The following is a 17,521-nucleotide window of genomic DNA, read 5'->3' on the forward strand; positions in this document are numbered from 1 at the left end:
GGGAGATAATCCAGCGCCCGTTTTATGCTGGGCGGCCGGGGTTCGGGGCGCGCCCTGCGACCTCTCACCCCCCGGAGCCTGAGCGATGGAGGGGGCTCACTGGGCCTGGCTGCCGGGGGTAAGGGGAGGGAATGGTGGGGCGGGGGGGGGGGGGGTGGTGTCGACAGCTTAAACCAGCTGCCCCTCCCACCGGCCGAACCCCCCTCCCCTCCTGGCAAGATTACACCAACCCCCTTAACTGCGATCCCCACCGCAATCCCCCCTGCAAATGGACCGTTCCGCTGATGTCACAACCCCCCCCCCGCGCAGCGATGTCGTGGTCCCCCGCGCCCTGAGGTCACGCCCCAACAGGTCACGGTCCCCCGCCCTCAGAGGTCACGCCCTCTGGAAGTCACGGTGCCCCTCGTGGTGATGTCACGGTCCCCGCGCCCTCCCGGAGGTCACGCCCCTCCCGAAGGTCACGACCCAGAGGTCACGCCCCCCCCACTGGAGGTCACGCCCCCGGAGGCCACGCCCTCATTTCCCCGCTGCGCTCGCGATGACCTCCAATGAGACGGACTGCATGACGAGGAGCAGATTGCTGTCAAAGGCAATAAATGACCCCTGATCGAAAGGATCGCTCTGGTGATGCGGTGTTCAATTATAATGATGTCCTTTTTAACCAAAATATACATCTATATTTTTAAAATAATACTCGCACGCATCTGTTCTTTGTCCATTATCTGCGTTCAGCGCTGAGGCTCAGGAAGGTTATATCGGCCTTGGAGGGGGACCTCCCCATGGCCCTGCTTAGCCGACTGGCCAAGGTGGCTATCTGCAGCCCTCAACGCACTTCCCTTATACAGCCCTGCCCACGATTGGGGAGGGCGGTGCCGAGGGTGCGCTGTCGGAGGGGCGGTACCGAGGGAGTGCCGCACTGTCGGAGGGGCGGTACTGAGGGAGTGCCGCACTGTCGGAGGGGCAGTACTGAGGGAGCGCCGCACTGTCGGAGGGGCGGTACTGAGGGAGTGCCGCACTGTCGGAGGGGCGGTGCCGAGGGAGCGCCGTACTGCGCTGTCGGAGGGGCGGTACCGAGGGAGTGCCGCACTGTCGGAGGGGCAGTACTGAGGGAGCCCCGCACTGTCGGAGGGGCAGTACTGAGGGAGCCCCGCACTGTCGGAGGGGCAGTACTGAGGGAGCACCGCACTGTCGGAGGGACAGTACTGAGGGAGCGCCGCACTGTCGGAGGGACAGTACTGAGGGAGCGCCGCACTGTCGGAGGGGCGGTACAGAGGGAGTGCCGCACTGTCGGAGGGGCGTTACCGAGGGAGTGCCGCACTGTCGGAGGGACAGTACTGAGGGAGTGCCGCACTGTCGGAGGGGCAGCACTGAGGGAGCGCCGCACTGTCGGAGGGGCGGTACTGAGGGAGTGCCACACTGTTCCAAGTGCCGTCTTTTAGATGAGCCATTAAACCGAGGCCCCGTCTGCCCTCTCGGGTGGATGTAAAAGATCCCACGGCCACTATTGGAAGAAGAGCAGGGGGAGTTCTCCCCGGTGTCCTGGGGCCTATATTTACCCGTCAACCAACATCACTAAAACAGACGATCTGGGTCATTATCACATTGCTTTTTGTGGGAGCTTGCTGTGCACAAATTGGCTGTCGCATTTCCTACATTACAACAGTGACTACGCTTCAAAAAGAGCATTTCATTGGCTGTGAGGCGTTTTGGGACGTCCTGAGATGGTGAAAGAGGCTGGAGAAATGCAGTCTACTTGAAGAGTGAGTTGGAATAGTCAGTTCTACAGGTGACAAAGACACAGATGAGGGCTTCAGCAGTGGATAAGCTGACGCAGGTGCGTGCAGGGGCAATGTTACGGAGGTGGGAGTCGGCATACGTGTGGTTGTAAGATCTTCTCGGCCAAATACTTCCTATCTTTATAAACCGTGCAAAAACAAGTATGGCGAACCTTTTACAGAACACTGGTACGGCCTCAACTGGAGCAATGTGGCCAATTCTGGGCCCCGCACTGTCGGGAGGATGGGCCTTAAGGATGCCCTGGCGAGGGTGCGGAGAAACTTGACCAGAATGGTTCCGGGGATGAGGGCCTTCAGTGGAGCAGAGAAGGTTGAGGGGAGATTAAATATATGCGCTCAAAATTACAAAGGGTTTTGATAGAGTATTATTGCAAAGGGGATGGAGTATAAAAGCAGGGAAGTCTTGCTCCAGTTATACAGGGTATTGGTGAGGCCACACCTGGAGTACTGCGTGCAGTTCTGGTTTCCGTATTTACGAACGGATATACTTGCTTTGGAGGCAGTTCAGAGAAGGTTCACTCGGTTGATCCGGGGGATGAGGGGGTTGACTTACGAGGAAAGGTTGAGCAGGTTGGCCCTGTACTCATTGGAATTCAGAAGAATGAGAGGTGATCTTATCGAAACGTATCAGATTATGAGGGGGGCTCGACAAGGTGGATGCAGAGAGGATGTTCCCAGTGATGGGGGAGACTAGAACTAGGGGGACATGGTCTTAGAATAAGGGGCCGCCCATTTAAAACTGAGATGAGGAGGAATTTCTTCTCTCAGAGGGTTGTAAATCTGTGGAATTCGCTGCCTCAGAGAGCTGTGGAAGCCGGGACATTGAATAAATTTAAGACAGAGATAGACAGTTTCTTAACCGATAAGGGGGCGGGCAGGGAAGTGGAGCTGAGTCCATGATCGGATCAGCCATGATCGTATTAAATGGCGGAGCAGGCTCGAGGGGCCGAATGGCCGACTCCTGCTCCTATTTCTTCTGTTCTTGTGACCTTCTGCCGCGGAGATGGGGTCGGGAGCTCCTTCCGGGGGTCAAAGGTGACGCCCAGGGTTGCGAACCGCCTGGCTCAGCCTGGGGAAGATGTCCGGGAGCGGGATGGAGTCGGTCGCTAGGCAACGGAGGGAGTTGACGGGAATTGGATAACTCCTCGGAAGGGGGAAATATTTGCGGGGAAATATTTGCGGGTGGGAGTGCGGCTAACGGGATCGATCGTTCGCAGAGCCGGCACGGGCTCGAGGGGCCGAATGGGATCCTCCTGTGCCCATTACAGGAGCCGCCCTCCCCCCATTGGCTGGGCCCGTCCCTCTCGGACCTGCCCACCCCTGTGGGGTTGGGCCACCGTGACTGACAGCTGCCTCAGCCAATGGTCTGTATAGCTGCCAGGATGGACAGCTCCCTTCACCTACGAACGAGGGAATAGCTGAACCAATAGGAGGGGGAGTGGGGGGGGAAGGCTAGATTGACGGGGCTTTCAGCCAATTAGCGGGGCCGGTTGATCAATTGATCGACAGGCTGATTAGCCAATCAGATTGAGCCGTCGACCGGCGGCTGAACCAATCGGAGGTGCAGGGAGGCGGGATTGTTGTGCTTGGAGCCAATCAGAGAGGAGGCGCGAGGAGGCACGTGGGGTGGGAATGGGCAGAAGAAAGGCTCGTCCAATCAGCTTGCCGGGATGGTATCCGCTATGTTGATTGACATGCGCTGGGCCAATAAGCTCGCGCCAGGATAATGAACCGCACCAATCGCAGGCGGAGGGAGGCGGGCATTAGCGCGGTTGGGGGGAGCGCTCGCGCGGAGCAGCCAATCGGAGCGCAGGATACGGCCCGTCCTTGGGTTGACGGCCGGCTCCGCCAATGGGGCGGCGGAGGGACCGGGCAGGGGCCAATGCGAGGTGGAGAGAGGCGGGGACGCGGGTGATTGACGGGGCTTGCAACCAATGGAAAGGCAGGGGAGGTCGGCGGTTGGGGTTTGAAGCAGAGAGCGAGAGCCATGGACACCCTGATCCCCGTCATCAACAAACTGCAGGAGATCTTCGGCACGGTGGGCGCTGAGCTGGTGCAGCTGCCGCAGATCGTGGTGGTGGGCAGCCAGGTGTGTGTGGGCGGGGCCTGGGGAGGGGGAGGGGCCTGGGGGGGCAAGGGGACTGAGGGGAGGGGGGACTGAGGGATGGAGCCTGAGGGGCGGGGCCTGTGACACTGGGGGGAGGGGCCTGGGGGAGGGGGGTGATTGAGGGGGAGGGGACTGGGGATTGGGGACTGAGGGGAGGGGCCTGGGACACTGGGGGGCGGGCCTGGGGAGGGGGAGGGGCCTGGGTGGGCAAGGGGACTGGGGGGAGGGGACTGGGGGGAGGGGGGGACTGAGGGGGAGGGGCCTGGGGGAGGGGGGACTGAGGGGGAGGGGCCTGGGGGAAGGGGGAACTGAGGGGGAGGGGCCTGGGGATTGAGGGGGGGCCTGGGTGGGCAAGGGGACTGGGGGAGGGGGGACTGAGGGATGGAGCCTGAGGGGCGGGGCCTGTGACACTGGGGGGAGGGGCCTGGGGGAGGGTACTGGGGGAGGGGGGACTTAGGGGGAGGGGAGACTGGGGATTGAGGGGGGGCCTGGGGGGGCAAGGGGACTGAGGGGAGGGGCCTGGGGGAGGGAGGGACTGAGGGGGAGGGGCCTGGGACACTGGGGGGAGGGGCCTGGGGGAGAGGGGTGATTGAGGGGGAGGGGCCTGGGGGAGGGGGGACTGAGGGGGAGGGGCATGAGGGGGAGGGGAGGGACCTGGGGAACTGAGGGATGGAACCTGAGGGGCTGGGCCTGGGACACTGGAGGGAGGGGCCTGGGGGAGGGGCCTGGGTGGGGGACTGAGGGGGAGGAGCCTGGGGCACTGGGGGAGGGGCCTGAGGAGGAGGGGCGAGGCCTGGTGGAAATGAGGCGGCGGGGCCAGGGGACTGAGGGGGCGGGGCCTGGGGGAGAGGCCTTGGTGGGAGGGGCCTGTGGAAGAGGGGAGGGGCCTGGGGGAACTAAGGGGCCTGAGGAGGATGGGCCGGGGGTCGGGGAGGGCTGAGGGGGATGGACCTGGGGGACAGGGGGAGGGACCTGGGGCTGAGGGGGAGGGGCTGGCCCGTGGGGAGGGGCTGAGGAAGAAGGAGGGGACTGGCTGAGAGGATGGGGCTGAGTGGGAGGGGCCTGGAGGAGGAGCCTATTAATAGAAGGGGAGGGACCTGAGGGGAGCAGGAAGGGCCTGAGGAAGAGTGTGACCCCAGTGCCTGGGCGGTGAGGTCGCCCGGTGACCCCAGTGTGGGGGGGGGCGGTGAGGTCGCCCGGTGACCCCAGTGTGGGGGGGGGCGGTGAGGTCGCCCGGTGACCCCAGTGTGGGGGGGCGCTGAGGTCGCCCGGTGACTCCAGTGTGTGGATGGTGAGGTTGCCCGGTGACCCCAGTGTGTGGACGGTGAGGTCGCCCGGTGACCCCAGTGTGTGGACGGTGAGGTCGCCGGTGACCCCAGTGTGTGGGTGGTGAGGTCGCCCGGTGACCCCAGTGTGGGGGGCGGTGAGGTCGCCCGGTGACCCCAGTGTGGGGGGCGGTGAGGTCGCCCGGTGACCCCAGTGTGGGGGGCGGTGAGGTCGCCCGGTGACCCCAGTGTGGGGGGCGGTGAGGTCGCCCGGTGACCCCAGTGTGGGGGGCGGTGAGGTCGCCCGGTGACCCCAGTGTGTGGGCGGTGAGGTCGCCCGGTGACCCCGGCACTGCCTCGGGGAAACGGCGCCAGCGGTTAACTCTCTCCCTCTCCGCCCGGTCACAGAGCAGCGGCAAGAGCTCGGTGTTGGAGAGCATCATGGGCCGAGACTTCCTTCCCCGCGGATCCGGCATCGTGACCCGCCGACCCCTCATCCTCCAACTGGTCAACGTGGCCTCGGCCGAGGAGCGGAAAGAGGCAGCGAGCGGCGACACTGGTGAGGGACACTCCAACTGACCATTCCCCAGCATACGTCCAGCGGACTAGGACACAAGTGACAGGATCGGCCCAAGTCAGCATGGATTTATGAAAGGGGAAATCAGGCTTGACAAATCTTCTGGAATTTTTTGAGGATGTAACTAGCAGAGTGGACAAGGGAGAACCAGTGGATGTGGTGTATTTGGACTTTCAAAAGGCTTTTGACAAGGTCCCACACAAGAGATTGGTGAGCAAAATTAAAGCACGTGGTATCGGGGGGTAATGTACTGACGTGGATAGAGAACTGGTTGGCAGACAGGAAGCAGAGAGTCGGAATAAACGGGTCCTTTTCAGAATGGCAGGCAGTGACTAGTGGGGTGCCGCAGGGCTCAGTGCTGGGACCCCAGCTATTTACAATATACATTAACGATTTAGACGAAGGAATTGAGTGTAATATCTCGTAAGTTTGCAGATGACACTAAGCTGGGTGGCGGTGTGAGCTGTGAGGGGGATGCTAAGAGGCTGCAGAGTGACTTGGACAGGTTAGGTGAGTGGGCAAATGCATGGCAGATGCAGTATAATGTGGATAAATGTGAGGTTATCCACTTTGGTGGCAAAAACACAAAGGCAGAATATTATCTGAATGGTGACAGATTAGGAAAAGGGGAGGTGCAACGAGACCTGGGTGTCATGGTACATCAGTCATTGAAGGTTGGCATGCAGGTACAGCAGGCGGTGAAGAAGGCAAATGGCATGTTGGCCTTCATAGCGAGGGGATTTGAGTATAGGAGCAGGGAGGTCTTACTGCAGTTGTACAGGGCCTTGGTGAGACCACACCTGGAATATTGTGTTCAGTTTTGGTCTCCTAACTTGAGGAAGGACATTCTTGCTATTGAGGGAGTGCAGCGAAGGTTCACCAGACTGATTCCCGGGATGGCAGGACTGACATATGAAGAAAGACTGGATCGACTGGGCCTGTATTCACTGGAGTTTAGAAGAATGAGAGGGGATCTCATAGAAACATATAAAATTCTGACGGGACTGGACAGGTTAGATGCAGGAAGAATGTTCCCGATGTTGGGGAAGTCCAGAACCAGGGGTCACAGTCTAAGGATAAGGGGTAAGCCATTTAGGACCGAGATGAGGAGAAACTTCTTCACTCAGAGAATTGTGAACCTGTGGAATTCTCTACCACAGAGAGTTGTTGAGGCCAGTTCGTTAGATATATTCAAAAGGGAGTTAGATGTGGCCCTTACGGCTAAAGGGATCAAGGGGTATGGAGAGAAAGCAGGAGTGGGATACTGAGGGAATGATCAGCCACGATCATATTGAATGGGGGTGCAGGCTCGAAGGGCCGAATGGCCTACTCCTGCACCTATTTTCTATGTTTCTATGACACTAGGAGGTCGAGGTTATGCTGCAGCTGTATAGAGCCCTGGTTAGCTCACACCTGGAGCACTGGGAGCACTGGGCACCACACCTTAGGGAGGATATACTGGCCTCGGAGGGAGGAGCCTGGGTTTACCAGAACGATACCCGGACTCCAAGGGTTAGATTACAAGGAGAGGTTACACAAACGCGGGGAATATTCCCTGGGATTTAGACGGTTAAGGGGCGATCTGATCGAAGATTTCAGGGTATTGAAGGGAACAGTTAGGGTGGATAGAGAGAGAGACTATCTCCACTGGTTGGGGAGTCTAGGACTAGAGGGCAGAGTCTAATACTTAGAGCCAAACCTTTCGGGAGTGACTAGGAAACATTTCTACACACAGGATGTGGTATAAATTTGAAACTCCCTTCCGCAAATCACAGATCACAGAATGATTGCTTTCTGTTAACCAAAGGTATTAAGGGATATGGGCCCAAGACGGGTAGATGGAGTTGGGTCTCAGATCAGCCCTGATCTCATTGAATGGTGCAGCAGGCTCGAGTGGCTGAACGGCCTCCTCCTGTCCCTAATGTAACAGGCTCGAGGGGCTGAACGGCCTCCTCCTGTCGCTAATGTAACAGGCTCGAGGGCCTGAACGGCCTCCTCCTGTCCCTAATGTAACAGGCTCGAGTGGCTGAACGGCCTCCTCCTGTCGCTAATGTAACAGGCTCGAGGGCCTGAACGGCCTCCTCCTGTCCCTAATGTAACAGGCTCGAGGGGCTGAACGGCCTCCTCCTGTCCCTAATGTAACAGGCTCGAGGGGCTGAACGGCCTCCTCCTGTCCCTAATGTAACAGGCTCGAGGGGCTGAACGGCCTCCTCCTGTTCCTAATGTAACAGGCTCGAGGGGCTGAACGGCCTCCTCCTGTTCCGAATGTAACAGGCTCGAGGGGCTGAACGGCCTCCTCCTGTTCCTAATGTAACACACTCGAGGGGCTGAACGGCCTCCTCCTGTTCCTAATGTAACAGGCTCGAGGGGCTGAACGGCCTCCTCATGCTCCTAATGTAACAGGCTCGAGGGGCTGAACGGCCTCCTCCTGTTCCTAATGTAACACACTCGAGGGGCTGAACGGCCTCCTCCTGTCGCTAATGTAACAGGCTCGAGGGGCTGAACGGCCTCCTCCTGTCCCTAATGTAACAGGCTCGAGGGGCCGAACGGCCTCCTAATGTAACAGGCTCGAGGGGCCGAACGGCCTCCTAATGTACCAGGCTCGAGGGGCTGAACGGCCTCCTCCTGTTCCTAATGTAACAGGCTCAAGGGGCTGAACGGCCTCCTCCTGTTCCTAATGTACCAGACTCGAGGGGCTGAATGGCCTCCTCCTGTTCCTAATGTAACAGGCTCGAGGGGCTGAACGGCCTCCTCCTGTCCCTAATGTAACAGGCTCGAGGGGCTGAACGGCCTCCTCCTGTCCCTAATGTAACAGGCTCGAGGGGCTGAACGGCCTCCTCCTGTTCCTAATGTAACAGGCTCGAGGGGCTGAACGGCCTCCTCCTGTTCCTAATGTAACAGACTCGAGGGGCTGAACGGCCTCCTCCTGTTCCTAATGTAACAGGCTCGAGGGGCTGAACGGCCTCCTCCTGTTATTATGTTCCTGTATTGTAGCTTGTGGACAGCTGTGAGTTTTATGGAACAAGGCAACCGGTAACGATCAGCTCAAGGTTACTGAAAGCTTGAGTAAGAGCTGATCAGCACGTAAAATCCAAGCATAACACTGCAACCACTTGCACTGTACTCTGAAAACCGCTTCTCTTTGCTGCACTGGTCACCCTGGCAAGCTTCAGGCCCCTCGCATGTAGTCTCGATTTGCCCCACTCCAGGGACGCGCGTAATCCAGGGCCGACACTCCCGCTGCCAGTACTGAGGGAGCGCCGCACCGTCGGAGGGGCGGTACTGAGGGAGCGCCGCACTGTCGGAGGGGCGGTACTGAGGGAGCGCCGCACTGTCGGAGGGGCGGTACTGAGGGAGCGCCGCACTGTCGGAGGGGCGGTACTGAGGGAGCGCCGCACTGTCGGAGGGGCGGTACTGAGGGAGCGCCGCACTGTCGGAGGGGCGGTACTGAGGGAGCGCCGCACTGTCGGAGGGGCGGTACTGAGGGATCGCCGCACTGTCGGAGGGGCGGTACTGAGGGAGTGCCGCACTGTCGGAGGGGCGGTACTGAGGGAGCGCCGCACTGTCGGAGGGATGGTACTGAGGGAGCCCCGCACTGTCGGAGGGGCGGTACTGAGGGAGCGCCGCACTGTCGGAGGGGCGGTACTGAGGGAGCCCCGCACTGTCGGAGGGGCAGTACTGAGGGAGCGCCGCACTGTCGGAGGGGCGGTACTGAGGGAGCGCCGCACTGTCGGAGGGGCAGTACTGAGGGAGCCCCGCACTGTCGGAGGGGCGGTACTGAGGGAGCGCCGCACTGTCGGAGGGGTGGTACTGAGGGAGTGCCGCACTGTAGGAGGGGCAGTACTGAGGGAGTGCCGCACTGTCGGAGGGGCAGTACTGAGGGAGCGCCGCACTGTCGGAGGGGCAGTACTGAGGGAGCGCCGCACTGTCGGAGGGGCTGTATTTCGGATGAGACGTTAAACCGAGGCCCCGTCTGCCCTCTCGGGTGGATGTAAAAGATCCCGGGGCCACTATTGGAAGAAGAGCAGGGGGAGTTCTCCCCGGTGTCCTGGGGCCAATATTTATCCCTGGACCAACATCACTAAAACAGACGATCCGGGTCATTATCACATCGCTGTGTGTGGGAGCTTGCTGTGCGCAGGTTGGCGTTTCCCACATTGCAACAGCGAGCGCCCTCCAAACGAATTTCATCGGCCGTAAAGTGCTTTTTGCTGATGTTGCGAAAGGGATTGTTTAAATGCAGGTTGTTTGTGTCTGATTGTGCTTCGCAGGTGCTGGACATTCCCACAAGAGACCTGCCACCTACCCAGGTCTGCTCTCCTGACGTGTGGCTATCTGTACTGCATGCATCAGCATAGCCCTGCTTCATTCATTCCTCGCCCACCGTACATCCACCTCGCCCGCCGTTTGTGTTGCATCTCTCGGAGCCGTGTCCAAATAAACCCATCTCATCTCCTCTCCCGCCGTACGCAATAATCTGCCTCACGCTCACTGCTTTCCCATCGGTGTCCACCATGGTGTGTGTGTGTGTCCTCACCGGGGATGTGGTAACGTTCAGGGGTGGGGGTGGGGCTGGGAGCAAGGGTCAAGGGTGAGGCCGGGGTCGGAGTTGAATCTGGGGTCGGGGGTGAGCCCGGGGTCAGGGGTGAGGCGGGGGTCGGGGGTGACGTCGGTGTCGGGGGTGAGGTCGGGGTTGGGGCTGAGCACAGGGTCAGCGGTCAGGCGGGGGTCGGGGGCTGAACCCGGGGTCGGGAGTGAGCCCGGGCGCGAGGCGGGGGTCGGGGGTGAGGTCGGGGGTGAGGCTGGGGTCGGGGGTGAGCCCGGGGACGAGGTGAGAGTCGGGGGGGGGGGGGGGGGTGAGGCGGGGGTCGGGGGGGTGAACCCGGGGTCGGGAGTGAGCCCGGGGACGAGGTGAATGTCGGGGGGGTGAGGTGAGGCGGGGGTCGGGGGAGTGAGGTCAGGGGCGAGCTGAGTGTCGGGGGGGGTGAGGTGAGGCGGGGGTCGGGGGAGTGAGGTCAGGGGCGAGCTGAGTGTCGGGGGGGTGAGGTCGGGGGTGAGGCGGGGGTCGGGGGGGTGAGGTTGGGGGCGAGCTGAGTGTCGGGGGGGTGAGGTCGGGGGTGAGGCTGGGGTCGGGGGTGAGGCGGGGGTCGGGGGGGTGAGGTCGGGGGTGAGGCGGGGGTCGGGGGGTGAGGTCGGGGGTGAGGCGGGGGTCGGGGGTGAGGTCGGGGGTGAGGCTGGGGTCGGGGGTGAGCCCGGGGACGAGGTGAGGGTCGGGGGTGAGGCGGGGGTCGGGGGGGTGAGGTCAGGGGCGAGCTGAGTGTCGGGGGGGTGAGGTCGGCGGGGGGGTGAGGCGGGGGTCGGGGGGGTGAGCTCGGGGGTGAGGCGGGGGTCGGGGGGGTGAGGCGGGGGTCGGGGGGGTGAGCTCTAGGGTGAGGCGGGGGTCGGGGGGGTGAGGTCGGGGGTGAGGCGGGGGTCGGGGGGGTGAGCTCGGGGGTGAGGCGGGGGTCGGGGGGGTGAGGCGGGTGTCGGGGGGGTGAGGTCGGGGGTGAGGCGGGGGTCGGGGGGTGAGGTCGGGGGTGAGGCTGGGGTCGGGGGTGAGCCCGGGGACGAGGTGAGGGTCGGGGGTGAGGCGGGGGTCGGGGGGTGAGGTCGGGGGCGAGCTGAGTGTCGGGGGGGTGAGGTCGGGGGTGAGGCGGGGGTCGGGGGGGTGAGGTCGGGGGTGAGGCGGGGGTCGGGGGGGGTCAGGTCGGGGGTGAGGCGGGGGCCGGGGGTGAACCCGGGGTCGGGGGGTGAGCCCGGGCGCGAGGCGGGGGTCGGGTGGGTGAGGTCGGGGTGTAAGGCAAGGGTTGGGGGTTGAGCCCTGGAGTGAGCTGGGGGTCGGGGGGTGGGGGGGGGGGGGGGGGGGGGGAGTGCCTGGGTACAGTCCCACCACGGTGCAGGGACCGTGGACACTTGTAAATTGCAGACGACACCGTTTGATGGCCGACCCTTTCCTTTTTGTGTTTGGCAGGTATCAGCGACGAGGAGTGGGGAACATTCCTACACTGCCGGAGCAAGGTAAGCTGTGCCCCCCTGCCCAGCCCACTCCCCGGGGGAACACTCCTACACTGCATGTTAATCCCCTCCCCCCTCAGCTCACCCCCCGGGGGAACACTCCTACACTGCAGGTTAATCCCCTCCCCCCTCAGCTCACCCCCCGGGGGAACACTCCTACACTGCAGGTTAATCCCCTCCCCCCTCAGCTCACCCCCCGGGGGAACACTCCTACACTGCAGGTTAATCCCATTCCCCCCTCAGCTCACCCCCCGGGGGAACACTCCTACACTGCAGGTTAATCCCCTCCCCCCTCAGCTCACCCCCCGGGGGAACACTCCTACACTGCAGGTTAATCCCCTCCCCCCTCAGCTCACCCCCCGGGGGAACACTCCTACACTGCAGGTTAATCCCCCCCCCCTGCAGAGATGAGGAGGAATTTCTTCTCTCAGAGGGTCCGAAATCGTCAGGAGTTCTCTGCCCCAGAGAGCTGCGGGTGCCCATTGGATTCTCTAACTGCGGGCTCTGTACGTGGGCCTGAGGCCAAGGGGTCGAGGGGTTTGTGGTGGGGAGGCGCTGGGTTTCGAGGGAGCAGGGGTTCGGGGCGGGGAGGGGCTGAGCTCTCTCGGGGGCGGCCTTGCGAGGTAATTTACCCGCGCTAATGTCTCTCCGCAGATTTTCACGGATTTTAACCAGATGCGGCAGGAGATCGAGAGTGAGACCGAGCGGATGTCGGGTACCAATAAGGTAGGGACAGAACCAGCGTGTGACTGGCCTCCGTGCCACACAGATTCGCAAACACAGTGCTTCACGCCCATTGAATTACTGCGAAATACAGCCCCCGCCCCCCCCCCCCTGCCCAGACATCAGTATGGCCCCTCCTCACACACAGCTGCACCGCAAGAACAGAACAAACAGGAGCAGGAGTCGGCCATTCGGCCCCTCGAGCCTGCTCCGCCATCCAATCAGATCGCGCGCTGATCTTCGACCTCAACTCCACTTTCCCGCCCGATCCCTCGATTCCCCTCGAGTCCAAAAATCTACCGACCTCAGCCCTGAATATACTCAACGACTGAGCCTCCACTGCCCTCTGGGGCAGAGAATTCCAGAGATTCACCTCCCTCCGAGTGAAGAAATTCCTCCTCATCTCCGTCCTAAATGTCCGAGCCCTTATCCTGAGACTGTGTGACCCCCTGGTTCTAGACTCCCCAGCCCCGGGGGGGAAACACCCTCCCTGCATCTACCCCGTCAATCCCCCTCACAATCCGACACGTTTCAGTGAGATCCCCTCCCATTCTTCTAAACTCCAGAGAGTATCGGCCCAGTCTGCTCAATCTCTCCTCATAGGACAATCACCCCCATCCCAGGGATCAGTCTGGTGAACCTTCGCTGCACTCCCTCAATGGCGAGTATATCCTTCCTTAGGTAAGGAGACCAGAACAGTGCACAATACTCCAGGTGTGGTCTCACCAAGGCCCTGTATAATTGCTGTACTGTTGGAGGGGCACTACTGAGGGAGTGTCGCCCTGTCGGAGGGGCGGTACTGAGGGAGTGTCGCACTGTCGGAGGGGCGGTACTGAGGGAGCGCCGCACTGTCGGAGGGGCGGTACTGAGGGAGCCCCGCACTGTCGGAGGGGCGGTACTGAGGGAGCGCCGCACTGTCGGAGAGGCGGTACTGAGGGAGCCCCGCACTGTCGGAGGGGCAGTACTGAGCAGGTATATCTTTCCTTAGGTAAGGAGACCAGAACTGTGCACAATACTCCAGGTGTGGTCTCACAAGGGGCCTGTACAGTTGCAGTAAGACGTCTTTACTCTTATGCCAGGAACAGGACACTGGATAATGCAGTGCTGGTGGAGGCCTTCAGATCCCAGATCGAACAGCGCGTTCTCTCCCAGTGTCCTGGCACCCTGACATTCAACTAACGGCACAAAGGCCAGATTAAGCAGTTGTTCACATTCCTGTCTTCGGGAACATACATGCCTTGGAGGCATTGCAACAAAGATCCTCCAGCCCCTAAACCTCCCGAGATCTCTGCACTCCTCTAATTCTGCCCCCCTGACCATCCCTGATTATAATCGCTCCACCATCGGTGGCCGTGCCTTCTGTTGCCTGGGCCCCCAAGCTCTGGAACTCCCTCCCTAAATCTCTCCGCCTCTCTCTCCTCCTTCAAGACGCTCCTTAAAACCCACCTCTGTGACCCAGCTTTTGGTCTCCTGCGTTAATTTCTCCTTGTGTATTTTTGTCACAAAATACTCCCATGAAGCATCTTGGGACGTTTCATTATGTTAAAGGCGCTATATAAATTCAAGTTGTTATTCACCGGACTGATTCCTGGGATGGGGGCGATTGTCCTATGAGGAGAGATTGAGCAGACTGGGCCGATATTCTCTAGAGTTTAGAAGAATGAGAGGGGGTCTCATTGAAACGTGTCGGATTGTGAGGGGGATTGACTGGGTAGATGCAAGGAGGGTGTTTCCCCCCCGGGGCTGGGGAGTCTAGAACCAGGGGTCACACAGTCTCAGGATAAGGGGTCGGCCATTTAGGACTGAGATGAGGAGGAATTTCTTCACTCAGAGGGAGGTGAATCTTTGGAATTGAGAACTGGCCCAACCTGCTCAACGTTCCTCATAAGACAACCCCTTCAGCCCAGGAATTAAAGAAACAAAGACTTAAATTTATTTGCCGCCTTTCACGACTACCGGACGTCCCAAAGCGCCTCACAGCCAATGGCGTACTATCGGAGTGCGCTCATTGTTGTAATGTGGGAAACGCCAATTTGTGCACAGCAAGCTCCCACACACAGCGATGTGATAATGACCCAGATCGTCTGTTTTAGTGATGTTGGTCGAGGGATAAATATTGGCCCCAGGACACCGGGGAGAACTCCCCCTGCTCTTCTTCCAATAGTGGCCCCGGGATCTTTTACATCCACCCGAGAGGGCAGACGGGGCCTCGGTTTAACGTCTCATCCGAAATACAGCCCCTCCGACAGTGCGGGGCTCCCTCAGTACCGCCCCTCCGACAGTGCGGCGTTCCCTCAGTACCGCCCCTCCGACAGTGCGGCGTTCCCTCAGTACCGCCCCTCCGACAGTGCGGGGCTCCCTCAGTACCGCCCCTCCGACAGTGCGGCGCTCCCTCAGTACCGCCCCTCCGACAGTGCGGCGCTCCCTCAGTACCACCCCTCCGACAGTGCGGCGCTCCCTCAGTACTGCCCCTCCGACAGTGCGGCGCTCCCTCAGTACTGCCCCTCCGACAGCGCTGTGCGGCGCTCGCTCAGTACTGCCCCTCCGACAGTGCGGCGCTCCCTCAGTACCGCCCCTCCGACAGTGCGGCGCTCCCTCAGTACTGCCCCTCCGACAGCGCTGTGCGGCGCTCGCTCAGTACTGCCCCTCCGACAGTGCGGCGCTCCCTCAGTACTGCCCCTCCGACAGCGCAGTGCGGCACTCCCTCAGTACCGGCACTCCCTCAGTACCGCCCCTCCGACAGCACTGTGTGGCGCTCCCTCAGTACTGCCCCTCCGACAGTGCGGCGCTCCCTCAGTACTGCCCCTCCGACAGTGCGGCGCTCCCTCAGTACTGCCCCTCCGACAGGGCGGCACTCCCTCAGTACTGCCCCTCCGACAGTGCGGCGCTCCCTCAGTACTGCCCCTCCGACAGTGCGGCACTCCCTCAGTACTGCCCCTCCGACAGGGCGGCACTCCCTCAGTACCGCCCCTCCGACAGTGCGGGGCTCCCTCAGTACCGCCCCTCCGACAGTGCGGCGCTCCCTCAGTACCGGGCGGCACTCCCTCAGTACCGCCCCTCCGACAGTGCGGCGCTCCCTCAGTACCGCCCCTCCGACAGTGCGGCGCTCCCTCAGTACCGGGCGGCACTCCCTCAGTATTGCCCCTCCGACAGTGCGGGGCTCCCTCAGTACCGCCCCTCCGACAGTGCGGCGCTCCCTCAGTACCGCCCCTCCGACAGTGCGGGGCTCCCTCAGTACCGCCCCTCCGACAGTGCGGCACTCCCTCAGTACCGCCCCTCCGACAGTGCGGGGCTCCCTCAGTACCGCCCCTCCGACAGTGCGGCACTCCCTCAATACTGCCCCTCCGACAGTGCGGCACTCCCTCAGTACTGCCCCTCCGACAGTGCGGCACTCCCTCAGTACTGCCCCTCCGACAGTGCGGCACTCCCTCAGTACCGCCCCTCCGACAGTGCGGCACTCCCTCAGTACCGCCCCTCCGACAGTGCGGCACTCCCTCAGTACCGCCCCTCCGACAGTGCGGCACTCCCTCAGTACCGCCCCTCCGACAGTGCGGCACTCCCTCAGTACCGCCCCTCTGACAGTGCGGCACTCCCTCAGTACCGCCCCTCTGACAGTGCGGCACTCCCTCAGTACCGCCCCTCCGACAGTGCGGCGCTCCCACAACTTTCTGACCCAGAGGCGAGTGTCACTGGGCCACGGCTGACACGAATCAACCTCATGAACCTTCTCTGAACCGCCTCCAACGCCGTGCCTGTCTCTTTTGTTGGAAGGGTATCAGTCCGGAGCCCATTCACCTGAAGATTTACTCGCCCAGTATCCTCAACCTGACCCTTGTCGACCTGCCAGGCATCACCAAGGTAAGCCACTGCTGAGTGCGCTGCTTCACTGCGCCCTTCGCGCCTGTAGGGAGCAATTGAGGAGGGTCCCGGGCCCCGATTCTCCCCACTGCCTGCCGGTAACCATGGCAGATGCTATCTCTGCTTCTGTACATCGGACTCTGCCACTCGGCCGCTCGCAGGGGAGAGGGGGAGCATTGAGCTGTCAAACAGCGAGTGTAACACCGCCCTGGGACAGTGTAGAGGGAGCTTTACTCTGTATCTAACCCCCTGTACCTGCTCTGGGAGTGTTTGATGGGACAGTGTAGAGGGAGCTTTACTCTGTATCTAACCCCCTGTACCTGCCCTGGGAGTGTTTGATGGGGACAGTGTAGAGGGAGCTTTACTCTGTATCTAACCCCCTGTACCTGCCCTGGGAGTGTTTGATGGGACAGTGTGGAGGGAGCTTTACTCTGTATCTAACCCCCTGTACCTGCCCTGAGAGTGTTTGATGGGACAGTGTAGAGGGAGCTTTACTCTGTATCTAACCCCCCTGTACCTGCCCTGGGAGTGTTTGATGGGACAGTGTGGAGGGAGCTTTACTCTGTATCTAACCCCCTGTACCTGCCCTGGGAGTGTTTGATGGGACAGTGTGGAGGGAGCTTTACTTTGTATCTAACCCCCTGTACCTGCCCTGGGAGTGTTTGATGGGACAGTGTAGAGGGAGCTTTACTCTGTATCTAACCCCCTGTACCTGCCCCGGGAGTGTTTGATGGGACAGTGTGGAGGGAGCTTTACTCTGTATCTAACCCCCTGTACCTGCCCTGGGAGTGTTTGATGGGACAGTGTGGAGGGAGCTTTACTCTGTATCTAACCCCCTGTACCTGCCCTGGGAGTGTTTGATGGGGACAGTGTAGAGGGAGCTTTACTCTGTATCTAACCCCCTGTACCTGCCCTGGGAGTGTTTGATGGGGACAGTGTGGAGGGAGCTGTGTTGTGTGCTTGACCTTGTGCTCGGTTCCAGGTTCCTGTAGGAGACCAGCCCCATGATATCGAACAGCAGATCCGTGAGATGCTGGGAACGTACATAAGTAACCCCAACTCCCTGATCCTGGCGGTGACGGCAGCAAACACAGACTTGGCCACCTCCGAGGCACTGAAGCTGGCCAGGGACGTTGACCCT

General features: G+C 61.1%; 1 protein-coding gene across 5 annotated transcripts in view; it reads left to right on the top strand.

The window, feature by feature from the left end:
• The first annotated feature begins 24 nt into the window (after nt 1-24).
• The window catches only part of LOC139240629 (dynamin-1-like protein), a 46,906-nt gene continuing 29,409 nt past the window's right edge, over nt 25-17,521 (top strand). The window contains exons 1-7 of one of the 5 annotated variants that reach the window (XM_070869191.1): nt 3,671-3,885; nt 5,577-5,727; nt 10,017-10,055; nt 11,756-11,802; nt 12,454-12,525; nt 16,294-16,380; nt 17,363-17,521. The exon at nt 17,363-17,521 is cut by the window's right edge and continues 4 nt beyond it. In XM_070869191.1, the coding sequence (XP_070725292.1) occupies nt 3,784-3,885; nt 5,577-5,727; nt 10,017-10,055; nt 11,756-11,802; nt 12,454-12,525; nt 16,294-16,380; nt 17,363-17,521 (657 nt within the window). In that variant the 5' untranslated portion in view covers nt 3,671-3,783. Of the gene's footprint in view, nt 119-3,670; nt 3,886-5,576; nt 5,728-10,016; nt 10,056-11,755; nt 11,803-12,453; nt 12,526-16,293; nt 16,381-17,362 lie in introns of those variants that run through there. The other 4 variants (XM_070869190.1, XM_070869188.1, XM_070869189.1 and 1 more) reach the window with 4 other exon arrangements.

Source organism: Pristiophorus japonicus, chromosome 32 (assembly GCF_044704955.1).
Source record: "Pristiophorus japonicus isolate sPriJap1 chromosome 32, sPriJap1.hap1, whole genome shotgun sequence".
NCBI lineage: Eukaryota > Metazoa > Chordata > Chondrichthyes > Pristiophoridae > Pristiophorus > Pristiophorus japonicus.